The 22,991-nt window shown below is 43.9% G+C and overlaps 2 protein-coding genes across 2 annotated transcripts in view; one reads left to right on the top strand and one right to left on the bottom strand.

Annotated features, from left to right (window-relative positions):
- RIPK1 (receptor interacting serine/threonine kinase 1) overlaps window positions 1–17,479 on the bottom strand; it is a 210,465-nt gene extending 192,986 nt beyond the window's left edge. Inside the window, exons 1-3 of the mRNA XM_029590539.1 lie at window positions 17,265–17,479; window positions 16,574–16,648; window positions 120–294 (exon numbers count right to left, since the gene is read on the bottom strand). The gene's annotated coding sequence lies outside the window, so the exon portion shown is untranslated. The remainder of the gene's footprint in view (window positions 1–119; window positions 295–16,573; window positions 16,649–17,264) is intronic.
- A 45-nt stretch (window positions 17,480–17,524) lies between these two features.
- Window positions 17,525–22,991, top strand: part of RIOK1 (RIO kinase 1) — a 122,215-nt gene continuing 116,748 nt past the window's right edge. Inside the window, exon 1 of the mRNA XM_029590547.1 lies at window positions 17,525–17,746. Coding sequence (XP_029446407.1) covers window positions 17,670–17,746 — 77 coding nt within the window. The 5' untranslated portion in view covers window positions 17,525–17,669. The remainder of the gene's footprint in view (window positions 17,747–22,991) is intronic.

Genomic DNA, 22,991 nt, shown 5'->3' with positions numbered 1-22,991 from the left:
CACCATATTTTCTCTATATAGAAAATCCTGTCTGGAATTAGATATATTTAGTGGTGCTGCTTTGCTAGAAAATGTCAGTGATACCAGCACAAAAAGCAAGCTGTAAAGAAACAACATACCTTCCAGGTCTGAGTTTCATTTAAATCCCTTCTTTCTTGTTAGAAAAGTGTTTCAGGAGCACAGTGGTGGAAAACTGCACGCTGCAGCGATAGACGCCTTCTGCTGTTCCTGCAGCCTTTGATTGGCTGCTGATGAATCATCACCCTGCGACTACTGGCTGAGCTGCCAAGCTCCCTGCAGGAAAGAAAAAAAAGGTGCTAGCAACAGAGGGTTGCCACTTGCCAGCAGTGGTGTAGCCAGAACTGAATTGTTTTGGACCGCCCAAGGTTAACATGGGTGGGCAATAGCCAAATAAGTTTGAGCCCTTGCACCTGACAATGGATTTCTTTGTACTCTGCAACAGCCATCATGCATTATGAGTGACGCTTTAAAATATTTTGTTTCAAGCACTTACCAACATTACAAATAGCTTATTGATCTGTATATCAATTTATTTTATGTCTTGCAGTTTAGAAATACACAATATCATATAACAAATAAAGAACACAACAGAAACATCAGATCCAATCACGTAATAAAACATATGTTTTCTTTTATGAATCCTCTTTCCAAAAATGCAGAATATAACATAACTACAATAAAACAGTAATAATCATAAGAATCATAAAAACTTAAGATTCACAATGGGTGGAGAGTAGAACTAGGATTGTTAATATTATAATCCAACATGCAAAAAAAAATATATATTCAGAATCTGGTATTACTTCAGTAACAGCAAATCAAACTCCCTCCACTGCCAAGCACATTGTGAAGTAACATAAACCTTACAAAAATATAATTAAAAAAAAATATCTAGAGCCTTGCCATACCATTCTACAACAGCAGTAACTCTCAATACTCAAACAGCAGCAACCTTATCTATTGAAAGACAGCAAGGTAAACATTATACCAGGCCCTAGAACAGTGATGGCTAACCTATGACACGCCGAGACGTTTTTGTTGACACGCACAGCGTTTCGTGGACTATCAGGAAATTATTTTATTTTTATTTTTTTTTCTTTAATCGGCTGCGCCAAGCCGATAACCCAAAAACAAAGCCAGACCCTTTAAAATTAGTTTTTTAGTATCCCCCCATCCTCCGAACCCCTCTACCCACCCCCCCCCCCCATGCCCCCGGGCGCAATGAGGCTCATGCGGCGCAGCGACAGGCAGATGGGCAGGGCCGTGGTGAGGATCACGTCACCACGGCCCAAAGAAAAAGATAGCGTTTAAATGCGCTGATGCTCCTCCTCCTTCCTGCTTGTGCGGCCCCGGAAGTAAACGTTGCCGGAGCCACGTGGGCAGGAAGGAGAAGGAGCATCAGCGCATGCAGAACAGGAGCAGCGCTTACAGGCCGCCGCGAATCTCAAGTCGCAGCGGCCCGAGAAGAGGAAGAGGCCCGGTAGCAGGGCCGCCGCGGCCCGAGAAGATCAGGGCCGCTGCAGAGCCCATCCTGCGGCGACCCGCGAAGAGGAGGCCCAGAGGTGAGAGAGAGGCCGAGGGTCTGTAGAGGGTGTGTGTGTGTGTGCGCGCATGTATGAGATGAGTTGAGAGATTGTGTGTGAGAGAGTGAAGACCTGAATGTTTGCAGAGCCAGCATGTGAGAGCCTCTGTGTGTGTGTGAGAGAGACAGCATGTGACAGTGAGAGCCTGTGCTTGAGCAAGACAGCATGTGGGAGTGAGAGAGAGCCTGTGTGTGTGAGAGTCAGACAGCATGTGCCAGTGAGAGACTGTGTGAATGAATGATTGTATGAGAGAGAGCATGTGACAGTGAGAGCGTGTGTGTGTGTGTTAGAGAGAAAGCATATGAGAATGAGAACTTGACTGTGTGTTTGAGGGAAGAAGATGGAGAGTAAAGAAATAGAAAAAAAGACAATATATAAGGAATTGGCAAAAAAAATAAGAAAGGGAAGGTGGAAAAAAAACAAACCTGTGACCAACCAATTAGAAAACTAAGATCAGACAGCAAAGATAAAAAAAAATAAATTACTTTTTAGTGATTGGGAATGTGCAAGAATAGCACTTTCTCTATGCGGATCTCACAATGTACGAGATCAGCATGGAGAAAGTGGAAGCCCAAGGGGCCTGCACAGAGGAGGCAGCAGAATGGGCTTCAGTGTCAGTAGCAGCAATCGGCACCTCCCTAATAGCCATGTGGCAGCAGTGATAGTGGCAGCAGAGGAATGTGAGAGGTTTCGAGGTTGCTGGCAAAAGAGAGGAGGGTCTGCCTTTAGTGTGTGCATGTGTATGAATGGGACTCTGCCTGGGGGTGTATGTGTGTGAATGCATGGGTGCCTGCCTGGGGGTCTGTGTGTGTGTTTGAGAATGACTGGGAGCTTGCCTGGGTGTGTGTGTATGTGAGGGAGCCCGTGAGTGTGTGAGCATGAGTGTGTATGAGAAAATCCAAGGGAGTAAGAGTTTGTGTGTGTGTGTGTGTGTGGGGGGGGGGGGGTGTGGAGGGGGAGAGAGTGTCTTACAGCCTGAGAGTGTGTCAGTGTCTGTAAGAGCGAGAGGTTATGGTGGATATAAGAGCATGAATGTGTATGTGTGTGACAGTGTATGTATGAGAGAGAATGGACATGTGAGTATGTGTGAGAGAGAGAGAAGATAACCTCCTAATCCTCGACAATATCAGGGTGACTGGAAATCAAGAGCTCCCACAGAAGGGGACAGCAGGGGCTTTTTAAAATCCTTATTAGTTTTAATTGAAGATTTAACCAATGAAATTCAGCAACAAAAAAGTCACTAAACAGGTAAGGTAAATAATTATTTGTTTTTGCTTTATTAATAAATACAGTACATATATTAAAATTATAACTTTTTGTTATTAGAGCTACAAATATCACAAAATTATGGATTTTTCTAGAAGTGACACACCACCCGAGTGATGCTCAGTTTTTTTTTATGAATTTTGACACACTGAGCTCAAAAGGTTGGCCATCACTGCCCTAGAACACTAATGCATCACCTACTGGGCAAACAAGCTGGAGTGCTACAAATCCCTACAGAGAAACTACACGCCAGCCGAAATACTGCACCTCTGTCACACATGTGCAACACAGACAAACCTTTATCCAGAATAAGAGACTACAATTTAGAAACAGAAACATGCAGACAAGACTGAAATGGAAAACCCAAGAAACCAGACTCTGTGAACAGTGGAATATTGAAGAAAAAGTAAAATACAAATATAGAAGAAATGCAAATTCCCAAAGATGGCATATTTCAATCGCTGAAAGTCAAAATATATATATATATATATATATTTTAACTTTGTTTGATCCTATTTTTCTAATTGTTTGGTCACATGGTCTCTCTTTCACACACACAAGGCTGTCCACTCCACATGTTTTCTCTCTCAAAAATACATACAGGCTCAGTCCCACATGCTCTCTCTCACACATACAAGCTACTCACTCCCATGGTCCCTCTCACACATACAAGCTTCTTCCTCCCATGCTCTCTCTCACACACACACACAGGCTTCTCACTCCCATGCTCTCTCTCACACATACACAAGCTTCTCACTCCCATACTCTCACTCTCTTGCACACACATACACCCACACAAACTTCTCACTCCCACACACTCTATCAGGGCTCTCCCTCTCTTCTGGGCCTCCTTGCTGCGACAAGCCTCCTTTTCTTGGGACACACAAAATGAGCTCCATGATGGCCGTGATGAGCCTCTTCTTCTCGGGCCGTGAGGGATGAGCTCTGCAACGGCCCTGCATCAGATCTTCTCACTCAGGATGAGCTCCGTGACAGCCCTGAGACAGTCCTCCTCTTCTCAGGCTGCACGGGATGAGCTCTAAGCATCTCTGTGATGGGTCGCCTCTTCTCAAGCCACACAGGATGAGCTCTGTGACAGCCCTGTGACGGACCTCTTCTTCTTGGGCTGCACAGGTTGAGCTCCTTGTTGGCCCTGCAATGGGCCTCTTCTTCTCAAGCCGCACGGGTTGAACTCTGTGACAGCTCTGTGAAAGACCTCCTCATCACAATGCTGATGGGGTGGGCCCTGTGGCCCCTCCTGATGACATCAATGCCTTGGGCCTTTAAAAGGCTACTTCTCCGGTTCCTCATCACTTTGCAAGATCCTTCAAAGTGTGTGAAAATTATTTTAGGCAGTTAGCTAGATTCTCAGAAGATCATTGTGATACAAAGATGGGTTAGCTATGAATCAAAAAAAGTCCCAATAATTGATAATGTGGATCAACATATATAAACATAAAGAGCACATTGCATAGTATGTTTTGCTTTTCTTTCTTCCTTAGAATGCCTTATTCTAATGAGCTAAGGCCAGGTCTCTAGAGTTCTTGTTCCAGCCTTCAGCTTGTTCCAAATCCTGGGCCTTCGTTGTGTTCCAAGTCTTCAGAAGCTTTGTCTTGTTCCACGTTTTCAGAGCCTTTGTCTTGTCAGGAGTGTTCAGAGTCCTCAGCCTTTGTCTGTCCTACCTCTAAGTTGTTCCTAAACAGTAGTCCGAAAGGGCTTTCAGAGTGGCCGGAAGGTACCTGAAGACCAGCATGCTTTGCTGATTCTCATCTGAGACCTCCTAGTTCCTGGTTCATTGTTCCTGTTGTAAGTAAGAACATAAGAACATGCCATACTGGGTCAGACCAAGGGTCCATCAAGTGCAGCATCCTGTTTCCAATAGTGGCCAATCCAGGCCATAAGAACCTGGCAAGTACCCAAAAACTAAGTCTATTCCATGTTACCATTGCTATTGGCAGTGGCTATTCTCTAGGTGAACTTAATAGCAGGTAATGGACTTCTCCTCCAAGAACTTATCCAATCCTTTTTTAAACACAGCTATACTAACTGCACTAACCACATCCTCTGGCAACAAATTCCAGAGTTTAATTGTGCGTTGAGTAAAAAATAACTTTCTCCGATTAGTTTTAAATGTGCCCCATGCTAACTTCATGGAGTGCCCCCTAGTCTTTCTATTATCCGAAAGAGTAAATAACCTATTCACATCTACCCGTTCTAGACCTCTCATGATTTTAAACATCTCTATCATATCCCCCCTCAGCCATCTCTTCTACAAGCTGAAAAGTCCTAACCTCTTTAGTCTTTCCTCATAGGGCAGCTGTTCCATTCCCCTTATCATTTTGGTAGCCCTTCTCTGTACCTTCTCCATCGCAATTATATCTTTTTTGAGATGCGGCGACCAGAATTGTACACAGTATTCAAGGTGGGGTCTCACCATGGAGCGATACAGAGGCATTATGACATTTTCCGTTTTGTTCACCATTCCCTTTCTAACAATTCCCAACATTCTGTTTGCTTTTTTGACTGCCGCAGCACACTGAACCGACGATTTCAATGTGTTATCCACTATGACGCCTAGATCTCTTTCTTGGGTTGTAGCACCTAATATGGAACCCAACATTGTGTAATTATAGCATGGGTTATTTTTCCCTATATGCATCACCTTGCACTTATCCACATTAAATTTCATCTGCCATTTGGATGCCCAATTTTCCAGTCTCACAAGGTCTTCCTGCAATTTATCACAATCTGCTTGTGATTTAACTAATCTGAACAATTTTGTGTCATCTGCAAATCTGATTATCTCAATCGTCATATTTCTTTCCAGATCATTTATAAATATATTAAAAAATAAGGGTCCCAATACAGATCCCTGAGGCACTCCACTGACCACTCCCTTCCACTGAGAAAATTGTCCATTTAATCCTACTCTCTGTTTCCTGTCTTTTAGCCAGTTTGCAATCCACGAAAGGACATCGCCACCTATCCCATGACTTTTTACTTTTCCTAGAAGCCTCTCATGAGGAACTTTGTCAAACGCCTTCTGAAAATCCAAGTATACTACATCTACCGGTTCACCTTTTTCCACATGTTTATTAACTCCTTCAAAAAAGTGAAGCAGATTTGTGAGGCAAGACTTGCCTTGGGAAAAGCCATGCTGACTTTGTTCCATTAAACCATGTCTTTCTATATGTTCTGTGATTTTGATGTTTAGAACACTTTCCACTATTTTTCCTGGCACTGAAGTCAGGCTAACCGGTCTGTAGTTTCCGGATCGCCCCTGGAGCCCTTTTTAAATATTGGGGTTACATTTGCTATCCTCCAGTCTTCAGGTACAATGGATGATTTTAATGATAGGTTACAAATTTTTACTAATAGGTCTGAAATTTCATTTTTTAGTTCCTTCAGAACTCTGGGGTGTATTTCATCCGGTCCAGGTGATTTACTACTCTTCAGTTTGTCAATCAGGTCTACCACATCTTCTAGGTTCACCGTGATTTGATTCAGTCCATCTGAATCATTACCCATGAAAACCTTCTCCATCATGGGTACCTCCCCAACATCCTCTTCAGTAAACACCGAAGCAAAGAAATCATTTCATCTTTCCGCGATGGCCTTATCTTCTCTAAGTGCCCTTTTAACCCCTCGATCATCTAATGGTCCAACTGACTCCCTCACAGGCTTTCTGCTTCGGATATATTTTAAAAAGTTTTTACTGTGAGTTTTTGCCTCTATGGCCAACTTCTTTTCAAATTCTCTCTTAGCCTGTCTTATCAATGTCTTACATTTAACTTGCCAACGTTTATGCTTAATCCTATTTTCTTCTGTTGCATCTTTCTTCCAATTTTTGAATGAAGATCTTTTGGCTAAATAGCTTCTTTCACCTCCCCTTTTAACCATGCCGGTAATCGTTCTGCCTTCTTTCCACCTTTCTTAATGTGTGGAATACATCTGGACTGTGCTTCTAGAATGGTATTTTTTAACAATGACCACGCCTCTTGGACATTTTTTACTTTTGTAGCTGCTCCTTTCAGTTTTTTTCTAACAATTTTTCTCATTTTATCAAAGTTTCCCTTTTGAAAGTTTAGCACGAGAGCCGTGGATTTGCACACTGTTCCTCTTCCAGTCATTAAATCAAATTTGATCATATTATGATCACTATTGCCAAGCGGCCCCACCACCGTTACCTCTCTCACCAAGTCCTGTGCTCCACTGAGAATTAGATCTAAAATTGCTCCCTCTCTTGTCGGTTCCTGATCCAATTGCTCCATAAAGCTATCATTTATTCCATCCAGGAACGTTATCTCTCTAGCATATCCCGATGATATATTTACCCAGTCAATATTGGGGTAATTGAAGTCTAAGACCAACAGTACATAAGAGCAGAATCCTGCACTCCAAGCGATATCGCAGAAAACACAAGTGCAGGCACACAGTTCAATCCTGACAGAATGCTCACAACCGGTGTATATGTTAACATATACACCGGTTGTGAGCATTCTGTCAGGATTGAACTGTGTGCCTGCACTTGTGTTTTCTGTGGTAATTGAAGTCTCCCATTATTACCGCACTACCAATTTGGTTAGCTTCCCTAATTTCCCTTAGCATGTCACTGTCCGTCTCATCATCTTGACCAGGTGGACGGTAGTATACTCCTATCACTATAGTCTTCCCCAACACACAAGAGATTTCTACCCTTGAAAGACCTTAGAGAACTTTTGGAACTAGACAGAGCATTCTCCATGGACAAGCTGTACAAACAGCCAAGTGTATGGTGACATCATCCATTGTGGAAAAAACATTAATGCTCTCTTTAGCTCTGAAAGGTCTCAAAGGTTTTTCAGAGCATGCATAAAAGTCCCCACGCTGCTGCTATGCTCACGTTTCCCTCAGTTTCATTCGTTCCGGTGAATAGCTGTGTGGAAAATTATTGGAGCTTGCTCTCTGCCTGCCGTTCCATTTCTTCATCGTTTCTTGTTGGGTTTTTTTCGGTAATAGTCTGTGTGGATCAGGTTTCTCTCATTTAAAAAAATGAGAATGTCTGACAAATCTTCAAAACAAAGTAAAATTCCTTTCATAAAATGTGCTGTGTTTCCAAAAAATGGCAACACTGGATGGCCACACTGAGTGTCTTTATTGTTTAGGCATGAAGCATGAAGTAAAGTCATGCAAGCAGTGCGGAGATGTGTCCCCAAAAGCTTTAAAATATAGGAGACAGAAACTGTGCCAAAAAACAAGCATCATTGACTCTGAAGATGCAAAGCTCATCAGTCAAACATCTAAGTATTCTTCGGTGCCAAAATCAAATCGACGAAAATAAGTCTTCCAGTACCCTGATATGCAGGAAAAATCTATAAGCTAGTAGCAATAGTAGCTTGTGATTTATCTAATATTTAGGTACTTGCCAGGTACTTGTGACTTGGATTGGCCACTGTTGGAAACAGGATACTGGGCTTGATGGATCCTTGATATGACCCAGTATGGCATATCTTATGTTCTTATTTTCTTTAACACCAACCGATTTAGAAACTGAAAGGAAATCAGAGCATTAAATTTCTACTCCGAATCCTCTGGGTAGTATTTCGCCTCCAATTCTGAAACTAACCTTAAACAACCAAATGGTTTTTGACAAATTACTCCCTCATATTCCAGTGGGAGACAGGCTGCAATACTTCTCTGGAAGGTGGGGCGAAATAAACAAATGGGTACTGAGAACTGTCACAGGGATACCTCATGAATTTCTGCACTCTTCCTCAAAATCAAGCCTGTACAGAGATCAGTCACTTGAAAGAACAATTAAAAGTACCAGCGGAAGAATTAACACCCCTTCTATGATTAAAAGCAATAGAATGGGTCCCCCAAAATCAAACAGGCAATTGTTTTTATTCGAGATACTTCTTAGCCCTGAAAAAGTCAGGTAGACAGAGACCCATATTGGATATTGGTGTTGAGTTTGGAGGTCCGTGGGCTCCTCCCGCAAACCGGTGCATCTACCCTTTGAGCTGGACTGTCTTCCTTCCCAGTGCAGAGGAACGCTGCACCTCAATGCAGCAGGATGCCACAGACAGTTCCCGTGGCAGGACACCGACGACACCAGCAGACCCCACTCCTCCTAGAGCGTGCATGCACCAGACATCATTAGTTTTAAAGGACTCGCAGTGGGAATGACCAGGAGGCCCCTCTTGATGATGTCACTCTTCCTGGCTTATATAAGGCCCCTGCAGACACCATTCCAGTGCCTCAGCAACAAGTCTCCCTACATCTTATAGTGTGAGTTGCCTCAGTGTTCCTTGTCTTCGTTCTCCAGTGCCTGCATTCCGTATCTTCAATTCCAGTGGTTCTTGTCTTCATCTTCTTTTCCATGGGTCCTCTTCATCATCAGTTTCTATGTCCAGTTCTTCAATTCATCCTCATCTCCTCATCTGCCTGCTTGTTCTGCTCCTTGCCTCCTGTCCTGCCTATCTGTCCCGCCTCTCCTTTTGGATGGTTACCCAGTATTGACCACAGCTTTTCTCCTGAATAATCTCTTGAACACCACCTGCCACTGACCACAGCCTGACTCCTGGATTCTCTCTCGAATACCTCCTGCTACTGACCCCAGCCTGCTTCTGGGTTTGTCTGTACTACATCTACTACAGCCCAACAATCTCAGCAGAGCTTACGACCATCAGCAAAGATGCCCACCTGCTGGGCCTTCCACCCAAAGGCTCAACCTGAGGAGAACATGGGCTGGTAAAGGCGAAGCTCCAGTTGTGCCTCTACCTCGTCCATCTCTGCCTGCCGACAGTAGGGACCTGTAGGGCTCCTTCCTGCAGGTTTTGCCAACTCCACCTCTGTCCAAGAGACCACGAGTTCAACACTCAGGAATCTCAATATTTAACTGAATAAAGAGAAATTCAAGATGAATTCCCTGGGAATAATTCTTCCTTTTTTTTACAAGAGAAAGATTGGCTCATCATTCTAGATTTAAAGGATGCTTATCTCCATATTCCCATTCATGATTCTCACAAGTAGTACCTCCACTACAGACAGCTCCCTTTTGGACTTTCAGCAGTCCCAAGAGTATTCACCAAGGGGCGGATTTTCAGAGCCCTGCTCGCGTAAATCCGCCCAAAACCGGGCGGATTTACGCGAGCAGGGCTCTGCGCGCCGGGAAGCCTATTTTACATAGGCCTCCCGGCGCGCGCAGAGCCCCGGGACTCGCGTAAGTCCCAGGGTTCTCGGAGGGGGGCGTGTCGGGGGCGGGCCCGGTCGTCGCGGCGTTTCGGGGGCGGGACGGGGGCGTGGCTACGGCCCGGGGGCATGGCCGCGCCCTCCGTACCCGCCCCCAGGTCGCGGCCCGGCGTGCAGGAGTCCCGCTCGCGCGCGGGGATTTACGCCTCCCTCTGGGAGGCGTAAATCCCCCGACAAAGGTAGGATGGGGGTTTAGACAGGGCCGGGCGGGTGGGTTAGGTAGGGGAAGGGAGGGGAAGGTGAGGGGAGGGCAAAGGAAAGTTCCCTTCTAGGCCGCTCCGATTTCGGAGCGGCCTAGGAGGGAACGGGGGTAGGCTGCGCGGCTCGGCGCGCGCAGGCTATACGAAATCGATAGCCTTGCGCGCGCCGATCCAGGATTTTAGCCGATACGCGCGACTACGCACGTATCTACTAAAATCCAGCGTACTTTTGTTTGCGCCTGGAGCGCAAACAAAAGTAGGCTGTTCGCGCTCGTCTGAAAATCTACCCCTCATTGAACTGTAAGGGGCGGATTTTCAGAGCCCTGCTCGCGTAAATCCGCCCAAAACCGGGCGGATTTACGCGAGCAGGGCCCTGCGCGCCGGTGAGCCTATTTTACATAGGCTCACCGGCGCGCGCAGAACCCCGGGACTCGCGTAAGTCCCGGGGTTTTCGGAGTGGGCGTGTAGGGAGGCGTGTCGGGGGCGGGGCCGGAGCGCACGGCGTTGCGGGGGCGTGTTGGCAGCGTTTTGGGGGCGGGTACGGGGGCGTGGCTACGGCCCAGGGGCGTGGCCGCGCCCTCCATACCCGCCCCCAGGTTGCGGCCCGGCGCGCAGGAGTCCCGCTCGCGCGCCGGGCCGCAAACAAAAGTAGGCTGTTCGCGCTCGTCTGAAAATCTACCCCCAAATGTTTAGCAGTAGTGGCTGCTTATTTTTGCAAAAGGAACATTCTTCTTTCTCTTACTTAGCCAATTGATTAATTTCCAGTATATTGTACAAAGAAGTAAAGGAAAACACAGCTCTAGTATCATTTCACCTACAATCCCTTGGATTTCTAATCAGTTGGAAGAAATCAGATATGGAACCACCTCAGATATTTCAGTTTGTTGGAGCATAGTTAATTACAAGACTTCAGAAAGCCTTCTTACCAAAGAACAGAGTGCAAAACCTGATAGATATTGTCAGAAAAGTTGCAGCAAGGGACCAGGTTATAGCAAGAGTTTTTATGCAGATGTTAGGTCACATGGCTGCAGTAGTATTCCATATGAGGAAAGTGCAATGGCATCTAAAGACATGATGGAATCAGTTACTTCAACCTCTAAATCACAAGGTTGCAATCACCAGTATTATGATTGACAGCACTAGTACATCTGAATGTTGGTTCCCTTTTCCACCCCTTCAGTATCAGCTAGAAATTACCACAGATGCATTTCTTCAGGGATGTATTTGCTCCTAAGGAACATGGTCAGCTTGGGAAAGGATTCTTCATATCAACTTCCTAGAGCTAAGAGAGAGACAAAGAGCTCTTCAGGTCTTCCCGTCCTGGATATTAGGAACAATCATCCAATTGAGAACAGACAACCAGGTTGTATATCAACAAGCAAGGTGGCATGGATTCTCAATCCCTTTGTATGGAGGCCTTAAAAATCTGGAAGAGCGCAATTCAGAGAAGAAATGTTCTAAAAGTGATATATATCCCAGGAAAAGACAACATTTTGGCAGACCATTTAAGTCGGAAACTGCAATCTCACGAGTGGATGTTTTGGTATTCAGGACTTCAAGATATATTTTGTCAATAGGGATAACCACATATGGATTTTTATGCTGCACCGTGGAATCACAAACTTCCCTTTTTCTGCTCCAAGATGCCGACTCAGGAAGCAATAGCCCCAGACATATTCTAGATAAGTGGGAAGGATGAGTTAATGTATGCATTTCCACCAATTTCCAGAGTAATACCAAAAACAAGGATAAATCTAGGCACATGTAATTCTAATAGCCCCATACTGGCTACACTAATCCTAGTTTCCATGACTACAGAGACTGTTTCAAACTGACCCAGTCTATTACCAAAGCTACCAGTACCAAATCTTCTGACCTAATATAATGGAGCACTTTTACATCCCAATCTTGCAGCATTAGCTCTCATGGCTTGGATACTGAAAGCAAATTGATTCTCTTCCTCTCTCTGAGCAAGTGAAGCAAGTGCTTCTTGCAGCTAGAAAAGCCAGTACTCAATGTTCTTACAGTCTTATGTGGAAAAGATTTACTAAATTGGTGCAACAAGCAAAATAAAGATCCTTTTTCATGTAATGAAGAATCAGTCTTGGAATATCTGTTATTATTGTCCAATTCAGGCCTGAAAAACAAACTCCATTAGAGCTCATTTGAGTGCAATTGCTGCTTACTATAGTCCGTGAAATAAATGATCTATTTCTCAGGCTCCTTTAGATACCAAATTCATTGTAAACTGCCTCAGGGTGGAGTTGCTTGCCCTTGGGTGTCCTAGGCTAAGGGCCAGGGTGTGATGGTAGGTAGGGACTCATGAGGGGGCACCTCTAAACAGACCTCTTTCCTGCTGGGCGTTGTGTGGTCAAATAAAGTGATACACCCAGTCTGTCTCCTGGGAGTAGGAAAGGAAAGCAGGGATAAAAAATTAGGAAAATGTCCTGTGAGGGAATGTTGGTCCATAAACAAACCTCAGCAATAAATGAACCTTGACGTAAAACATCTTAACAGTTTATTATACTAGGAAAGCAAAAAAAAAAAGTTTTAAAACAGTCTAGTAATAAAATATCTTAACAAATATTTTTCCTTTTAAACAGTACTTCTAGAAAAAAATAGTCTCTTATACGCTTACAGTTCAATGAGGTTATTACCTGCTAACTGGCTTTCCTGGAGTCCTAACCACAAAAACCTAAAACATACATAGACTGTCAAAATATAATGACAACAAATGCCAAAAGGAACAGCCTCTCTCAGTAGCTCACAACTTCTCACTTTAATAAAAGTTTTATTATATAGCAAAAATGCCTTTTCACAAGTATAATTCTTCACAAGCTGGGTATTCCCTGGAGGACCTGACTTTTGTGGTCTTGGAGCAATTTGTCCCTCGTTTTAGAGGGGGTGATTTCATTAAATTGTTGTTTCCAAAAGAGCAAAGATATATATTCTATTGCTCCAGCAGGTCTAAATAAAGAAATTGAGTGGAGTTCCTTATTGTGATTATTTCAGTTTTTTATTATTTTTGTCCCAGTATGTGGAGATTTTCATTAGAAAATCTTATATTTTCACCATGAGAGAGTTATTGTTATGCTCTAACATTATGGTCTCGATAAAGTTGTTTTGACTGTGCGTCTGTGAAACTGGAAGTTCCAGGGGGTGGGGGGGCGGTGTTTTGCATTAAATATGTGAGCAAGTTCATGCTCAAGGAATTTTAAGTAATGTGTGATCATCATGTGATTGACAAGGTGAGTGGGGGTTTTATGTTTTAGGAGCTATAGAGTAGCTTAGAATAATCTGGGGGTTTGGGTACTGATGTATCTTTTTTTGTAGAATAAGTCGGGTTGTTTGTCCCCTGATGCAGGCAGCTATGCGCTGCCGAATCGCTGATTTTTCTGAGCATGTTTGTTCATCTGGGGTGATAAAAAGATGGTCCAGTGAAAAATCCGTGAGGATTGAGTGTTTTCCTGAGCAACACTGATCGTCCGGTAAGACAAAAAAGATGTTCCAGTGAAAAATCTGATACACAGTCAACCATCAGGCAGGACGAGATAGAGTCCGCATGTCTGGTTTTTTCAGTGTTTGAAATCCTGTGAATTTAGATGTCTTGGGATGAATGTCCTTTGACATTAATAAGCTATTGAGCCATTGGAACTTCAGCAAGCTATTTGATTATAGCAAGTCATCAAGTGGGATAAGTTCCTCATCATAATTATATTTATATTTATTTATTTATTTAGAACTTTTTTATACCGATACTTATGTAAAATACATATCACATCGGTTTACAGCAAAACAACATTTTGTAAAACCTTGTATACTATACAAGGATTATTTTTTATACCAGCAAGCGTCTGAGCTATCGGAATTACAGCAAGTTATTGCACAGGAGAAGTCTATTTTCTTCAAACAAAACCTCATAGAGACAGTAGTAACTGTCATTATATTATATAATTAGGAATTTAGAGCTCTAAATGATGAAAAATGTTTTGATTTTAGAATAGTAATATTCTTTGTTATGGTGGGTTGGATATTTGTATGAATGGTGGGGTGGGAGAGTTTGGGGTAATAGGTGTGAGTATTTTTAGTGGATGTGAGATGCATATAGTTTGAAGTTGTGTATTTCAGTACAACATGTGAAGACATACTTGTGAAAAGGCATTTTTTTGTTGCATTGGAGGTGGATTCTTGGGCTGAGGTGGCATCCCCACCATCAGCAGGTGGCGTGGGTTGAAGCAAGAGGCCACTGGAGCTTCACCTATACCAGCCCATGTTCCCCTCGGGTTGAGCATTTGGGTGCCGGAGCTGGCAGGACTTAGGTGGGCCTCGAGAATCGGTATGAGTAGTAGAAGGTTCGGCACAGAGACAGCAGCCAGTAGATGGTGTAGTACTATCTTGGACGGGATATGGAACTGGAACTCAAGCACCAAGGAACCAGGAGAAACTAAGGGTGCCTGAGCAGAGGAATGCCGAAGCCTTAATAGTCCACGTCCAGAGGATAGAGACAGATAAGTCACTTTCAAGCTGGAATTAAGATTGGCAGCACTAAGATGGTGTAGCAAACAACATGGAAATCTGGACTTGAGAAAATCTGAAACGTAGTAGTCCATAGCTAGGGTCAGGGCACAGAGAAGGCAGGTGTGGTCAGGCAAAGCAATGGCCAAGGCACGGAGAAGGCAGGGGTGGTCAGGCGAAGCAATGGTCAAGGCACGGAGAAGGCAGGAGTGGTCAGACGAAGCAGAGGTCAAACCAGGAAGTCGATCAGCACATGAAGACAGGAACCGAAGACACAGGAACACGATCAGGAGATACAGAGAAGCAACGAGCATTTGGAAACCAGGGACAGGCAAACCAAGGAGACCTGAGGCAAAGGCAAAGCTTCTGTGGAAAACCGGAATATTTATATGGTGCAGGACATGACTTCATCATCCGGGTCCGCAGCCTGGTTCCCGCCATAGGCCCTTTAAAGGTATCAAGGTGGCGCACGCGCCTAGAGGGAGGCACAGCACTACTGGAGGCGTCTCTCTGTGGCCCACGCAGAGAGACTTTGGAGGTGTCCCGTCTGGGAAATGATGCAAGGTCAGAGGCGCTAGTGGACGCCCGAGGTCGGGGCTGGCAGCCCACCGCCACCAGCAACGAAGAGCTGGGTCCTGCAGGCTGCGCAGCAAGGTATGAGGGCTGTACCGTGGGGTTGCTGCAGGCGACGAGCGTAACATTTTTGCTATATAATAAAGCTTTATTAAAGTGAGAAGTTGTGAGTTACTGTGAGAGGCTGTTTCCTGGAGTCCTGACAGACTAGTCTGAACAAGTGGGATTATCCTCTGGCCAGCAGATGGAGGCAGAGACCAAAAGCTCATCATTGAGCCTCTTCTCAATATAAGGGTCCAGTGCTGCCTCAGTTCCTCAGTACCCTATGTCAAAGCTAAAATTATCCAAAGACAATTGTTAATTTTGGTTTCCAAATCCCCATCATAACCAAAACCTGATACCATCCTGGGTTACTAGCTCAGGAGCAAAAATTCCTACTCCATGCTCACAATTAGGATTGCTGCTTCCGTGTGGACAACAACGTACTCGCTATTGGATTTCTGAGGATAAGAATCCCCTGGAACTCAAAGAAAGATATTAGACAAACAACACCTTTCACTCATTTCTATGTATATGTCAATATATATATATATATATATATATATATATATATATATACACACACAGTTGTGGTCATAAGTTTACATACCCCTAGCAGAATTTGTAAAATGTGTAGCATTTTAAGAAACATGAGTAATCAGACAAAACACATCTGTAATTTTTAATGTGTTTCAAATTAAAACTATTATGCATCATAGAATAGCACATTTAACCATAGCAATAAAGGAAATAACAAAATGATCCTGTTCAAAAGTTTATGTACCCTTGAATGTTTGGGCTGATAATAAACACTAAAGTTGATATGCACAGGTTGAGATGGCAATGAAGGGTAGGTATCGACATCTGTGCCTTGTTTGATTGTAATTAGCTCTTGAAAAACCCTTGTGCATTTCATCACTGACTTTGGTGGTTACTGAAGCACAGGGAATGTAAAAGAACTGTCAAAGGATCTGCAAGCAAAAGTAGTTCAATTTTATAAATCAGGAAAAGGATATAAAAAGTTATCCAAGATCACGTAATGCTGTAAGAGAGTGTAGACATGTGTGCCATACTCTATGGAAGCCTCCACACACTTCCATACAATTTTTGCTAAACAGGTGTGCAGTTAGGACTCAGAATTACCAGGATCGCCCTCAGAATGTCTCTTGCCCGGGTGCGCATAATATGGGTTTTCTTTAGGGGTGGTGAAGCGGTCATCTAAAAAAAGAGAAAGACAAACAAAAATTGGGAGATTCCAAGATGGTCAATGCCAGTAACATAGATGACGAGAATCCATACGTAAGAACTCTCCAGATTTGGCTTGGAGACTCTGGAATTCTGGAGGAATTGCTGGATCTCCAGGCTAACCTCCAAAAACTCTGGGTGCTCCTTCCTACTCATGCAGCCTAGGAAGGAAGAGGAGCGTCTGACCCGTGCTGAAAAGGAGGGGCAGTGTCTATGTAGCCATGGGGTGGGCAGTGAAGCTACCATGTAACGGGATGCCGCAGATTCTATCTTGCGGCAGCCCAAGATAATTGCAGTTGCTAAGACTCCATCCCGTGGCAGCCTGAAAAGAGGAAGGCTTTAACTTCTAGTCCTATAGAATATCTGTAGAACGCCACCTCTCTGAAAGCCCGCTCCACAATAGGACATAAATCTAGTTCTCAGTAGCCTTTTAGAACCACTTTTTGAGCCGACAGATAAAACAGATTTCAAATGGATATCTTGGAAACTATTATAGCACTGACAACAGCCAAGAGAATAAGTAAATCACAAGCACTGGTTACATATCCACTGTACAAGCTGATCCTCAGAATACAGCCCAAACACTTACCTAAAGTGGGGATTGAGCAAGGGAGGCAATAAGGTAGAAAACAAAGAAGTGACGATGATGGTAGGGTCACGTCATTTTGTTATTATTATTATTATTTTTTTTATCTGGGGGAAGGGGAAGAGCACTTGTCGTTTCTTCCTTCTCTCTCCTTGGCGACACTTATGGGCCCTAGACCCCCTTCGCCTTCTCTCCCACGACAATGCATTTGCTCGGCGCTATCTTGACAGAGACACTTGTAACTTTAGAGAACGCCGCGGGAGTTAGTTTGTCCCTATTGCCGTGCCGTAGTCGGTTCCTGCACGTGGCGAGCGTACAATTCTGTGCGCCGTCAAAGAAGGCGGTGGTGGTGGCGGCCGCTTGTTTCAGGTGCGGAGCGCGTGAGCGAGGCGAGTGGCCGGCGGGAGCATGAGCTGGCGAAGGCTGGAGGAGTTAATGAGCCGCACTGTGCCGGGGCAGTTCGATGACGCGGAGCCCGAAGATAGGTAATGTCCCCAGCTCCCCCCTCCCACATGATGTCCCCACGCACGCTCCGGAGAGAGGCTCAGACGCCTGTGTATACACACACGGCCATTGTTTTTCCTGTTGTGTTGGAGGAAGGGGAGCTTAGTAAAGTAGGCATTATATGTGTATAAATGCGTATGCATGTGCACGTCTCTCCCCACGTATTCGTGTGTTTTGTCCATATCTGAGAAACTTTGTTTTTTGCTCGCCGATTGGGGTGGGCGGCAAGTTGCTTCACATTTTCTATTGTGATAATCCCAAGAATTGCCACTATGACAGTAACACACTCAACTGCAAGACAAATGCATTAGAAGTTGTCCAACTATTTTTGACACTCTAATGTACTGCAAATAGGGAGGACGGGAGTGCCATCCCCTGCTACTGTCTTCTCTCTGTTCCTGCTGTTCCTTGTGCCTCGACTGAATCTCCCTCCTGCCGCCCTTCATCTTGCTCCCTCCTTTCTCCTCCTGTCTCTTTCCTGTCTCATCCTGGCCCTGTGCCCACTCTTTCTCCTCTCATCTTCAGTGCCCTTCTGTCTCTTTCCATCCTCGGACCTATGCCCCTATTGACTCTCTCTCTCCCCCCCTCCTTCGAGCCATCCTCTGTCTCTGTCCCTCCAGCTCCTGTGTCGTCCTCGCTCGCGCCTTCATTCCCTCTGCCTCCTCTCTCCCACCTGCCTTCCATGTGTCTCATCTAGCCTGCCCCCCTTTCACCAATCCCTATACCAGTGGCCCACCCAATCGGAAGAGGCCTGATGGAGCAATGCTATCATGGGATCCCATCCTTGCAAGGGGAGAGTTGTAGGACTTTGGTTGTGCCTAATGGAAAGGGCCTGAGAATGGGAGCTTGACTGTGCATGGGCCTGGGAGTGGGTCTCTATTTGCATGAGAATGGGAGCCGGGGGGGGGGGTGAGAGAGGGAGAGCTTATGTGTGTATATGATGGAGCTTGTAGAGAGAGCTTGCATGTGTAGAGAATGTGAGTGGGGGGAGAACATATGAGAATGAGAAATTGTGTGTATGTGTGACAGAGTCTGTGAGAGAAAGTATGTATGTGAGCGAGGAAGGGAAGAAGACAGTAGGAGAAGATAGACATTGAAAATAAATTAGGAAATGAGCGACAAGGGAAAAATGGGAAAGAGACCAGGACCAACTGACTAGAATAATATAAAGATCAGACAACAAAGGTAAAAAAAACCAAAACATTTGAGATTTTAGCAATTTGAATATGCCGAATTTGGGAATGTGCATTTCTTATATTTTTGTATTTTGCTCTTTCAGCATTCTACTGTCAGTTTGGTTTCTCAGGCTTTCTATTTCGGTTTTGTCTGCATGTTTCTGTTTCTAATTTGTAGTCTCTTATTTCTGTATTAGGGTAAGGTACAGCCTCTGTTTTGCCTGTGACTGAGACTGAATTACAGTATTTCTGCTTGCATGTAGTTTCTCTGTAGTAGTCCAGCTTGTTCTGTTATTCCAGTAGGTGATGTATTAATGTTCTAGGGCCTGGTGTAGTATTTGCATTGTTGTTATTTGAATCCTGAGTCAGTGCTGTGACTGTGTGGTATGGCAAGGTTCTAGATGTCTTTCTTTGCAGAAGTTTGTTACTTCACAAAATAGCAGTGGAGGGATATTTTTTTTGCTGAGGTGACACCAGCATTTTATTTTTTCATGTTAGTTGTAATGTGAATTGTCCTAGCTTTGCTCTGCACCTGTTCTGATGATGAATGATATTTTATTATAGTTATGATGATTTCTGGCTTTCTGCAAAGAGGATTCATGAAAGAATACATTAATTTTTGTTTTATTACATTGATTGGATATGATTCTTTTCTTTGCTTTTTACATGATATACTTGTGCATTTATAAATATAAAATAAATGAATAGACTAATAAGGAATTTTTAGTGTTGGTAAGTGCTTGAAATAGAGGTAAAATATCTTTTTATTTTCATGCATGATGCATAATAGCTGTTGTAAACTACTTAGAAAGCAATTGTAGAGCGCAGTATGACATTATCAATAAGAATACAACTAATAGGTCTCAGACCTGCATGCCTACAGCCTACCCATGTTAACCTTGTGCCCACGCAAAAAATCAATTTTGGCTATGCCATTGCTCTATACCTCTTATTTTTCTCTCCCATTCCTTCCTTTTTGCCTCCTCTGGACCTCTTTCTCTCCTCTTGAGACTTACCTGACGCAGGAAGCGCTGCTTCAGCAGTCTGGAGGAGGGAAAGACTGATCCGTTTCCCCATACCCCTCTTGCCACAGCTTCTAGACACAGAGAGAGGAGGTGGCTCAGGTGAGATCCCACCCCCTCTCCCCACAGCTGCCAGTCATAGCATGGGGAAGAGGAGATAGGGCAGGGCTGCAGCTCTACTCTCAGGCTGCTTGTTCTGCCTTAGTTCCCTCCCTGTCTGTAAATGGGTGGTAAGGGAAAGGAGATATCTGCCACAATAGACAGGTTTTTAGTGTCTGGTCAGTACTTCTGACTGGACTGTATAGGCCGACAGAAAACTGGAGTGTCTCGTTTAAAACCAGGCAGTTGGCAACCCTAACTGGTAAGCATTAATGCCCTTCCTTTTAGATTTCTTTACCTACTTCCCTATTGCTTTCCCTCACCATTTTCCTCCTTCCCTCTGTAACTTCTCCTGGGTTTATTTGTGGTCCTTTTCCTCCATCTTCTCTCATGAACCTCAGCTTTCTCTCACTGAGCTCTGTCTTTTCTGAAACAAGACCTTGGATTAGACACAGTCATAGCTTTATCTTTATGCACTGTGGTGAGAAGCAGGATGTCAGCGGGGAACAGAAAGCAAATTCACTTTATGCTATCTGATGGCTTGAGTAATTGGGCTCAAGTAGCTATTGAAGAGAAGTGGGGAAAGGACAGAACCTTGTAGAACCCCCATAATTTAATTCATACTTAATTATATATTGCAACTACAATATAGATTTTCATACTTTTTATTTATTTAAAAGTCTAATATTCTACTACTTCCAACAGAACAGTGTTCAGTGTGTCATATAGGTTTACATCTATAAAAACATTAAAACACAACACATCAACAAAGCGAACATGCCCTAAAAGCAGCTATATCAACATTACAAACCAGATCACCCAAATGCTTCCCTAAAAAGGACGGCCTTTAATTGTTTTGTAAGCACCTGCACATCTGCTTCAGTCTTGAGCTGTGCTGTCAAGGAGTTGCACAAAACTGGGACAGCATACAAGAAAGCTCTAGCCCTTGATATCTATCTATAATTTTTAAGGGCTGGAACCTGCAGTTGACCTTGACCCCTTTGAGTGCATAGGATAAGGCTCGTGCCACCTGAGCAAATTACTGGTTACCCACAAAAAATCAGCTCTTAAAAGGTTGAGCCACTGGAAACTTCACCCAGTACTTAACTGGTAACCAGTGGAGATTTGAGAATGGTGTAATATGATCAGTTCTGTGCAGCCCGGTTAAAACGTGTGCTGCAGTATTCTGCACGAGTTGAAGCACCTGTAGCAACCTGTCAGGTAGGCCTACATACAGACCACTGCAGTAGTCTTGGTAGCCTAATACAAGTGACTGGAGTCCTAAACATGTCAGGAGGCAATATGTGCCTCAAGGGTTTTAATAACTTCAGCTTATAAAAAGCAAACTGAGCTGTGTGCCATGAGAGGCTTCTAGGAAAAGTAAAAAGTCATGGGATAGGTGGCGATGTCCTTTCGTGGATTGCAAGCTGGCTAAAAGACAGGAAACAGAGAGTAGGATTAAATGGGCAATTTTCTCAGTGGAAGGGAGTGGACAGTGGAGTGCCTCAGGGATCTGTATTGGGACCCTTACTGTTCAATATATTTATAAATGATTTGGAGAGAGATACGACGAGTGAGATAATCAAATTTGCAGATGACACAAAATTGTTCAGAGTAGTTAAGTCACGGGCAGATTGTGATAAATTGCAGGAAGACCTTGTGAGACTGGAAAATTGGGCATCCAAATGGCAGATGAAATTTAATGTGGATAAGTGCAAGGTGATGCATATAGGGAAAAATAACCCGTGCTATAATTACACAATGTTGGGTTCCATATTAGGTGCTACAACCCAAGAAAGAGATCTAGGTGTCATAGTGGATAACACACTGAAATCGTTGGTGCAGTGTGCTGCGGCAGTCAAAAAAGCAAATAGAATGTTGGGAATTATTAGAAAAGGAATGGTGAATAAAACAGAAAATGTCATAATACCTCTGTATCGCTCCATGGTGAGACCGCACCTTGAATACTGTGTACAATTCTGGTCGCCGCATCTCAAAAAAGATATAATTGCGATGGAGAAGGTACAGAGAAGGGCTACCAAAATGATAAGGGGAATGGAACAACTCCCCTATGAAGAAAGACTAAAAAGGTTAGGACTTTTCAGCTTGGAGAAGAGACGACTGAGGGGGAATATGATAGAGGTGTTTAAAATCATGAGAGGTCTAGAACGGGTAGATGTGAATCGGTTATTTACTCTTTCGGATAGTAGAAAGACTAGGGGGCACTCCATGAAGTTAGCATGGGGCACATTTAAAACTAATCGGAGAAAGTTCTTTTTTACTCAACGCACAATTAAACTCTGGAATTTGTTGCCAGCGAATGTGGTTAGTGCAGTTAGTATAGCTGTGTTTAAAAAAGGATTGGATAAGTTCTTGGAGGAGAAGTCCATTACCTGCTATTAAGTTCACTTAGAGAATAGCCACTGCCATTAGCAATGGTTACATGGAATGGACTTAGTTTTTGGGTACTTGCCAGGTTCTTATGGCCTGGATTGGCCACTGTTGGAAACAGGATGCTGGGCTTGATGGACCCTTGGTCTGACCCAGTATGGCATTTTCTTATGTTCTTATGTTCTTATATATGTAAATGGTCAACTGGGTGTCCAAGCTCCTAAGTTCAGACATTAATGGCACTAGGTATCCCTCCATAACTATAGAAGACAGCCGTAACATCGGGGATTCTTTCCAATTCATAGTATTTAAGGCAAACCACTTTTTAATCTGTGATATGCAGTTTTGAAAAAATTGCCCTGGGAAGAACCCAGATGCCTCACAAGGAATAAATATCTGCACATCATCGGCATACGTATAATATTAGTCCCCAAATCTTAAGTAACAGTCCCAGTGGGGCCAAATACAAATTCAAGAGTAGAGAACGAGGCTGAGGCTTGAGAAACACCCGAAGAGAGATCATGTCATGAAGAATGCTG

This window comes from Rhinatrema bivittatum, chromosome 2 (assembly GCF_901001135.1).
Source record: "Rhinatrema bivittatum chromosome 2, aRhiBiv1.1, whole genome shotgun sequence".
In the NCBI taxonomy this organism is placed as follows: domain Eukaryota; kingdom Metazoa; phylum Chordata; class Amphibia; order Gymnophiona; family Rhinatrematidae; genus Rhinatrema; species Rhinatrema bivittatum.
Note: the sequence above shows the minus strand (reverse complement) of the source record. Positions and strands in the feature narration are given on the sequence as shown.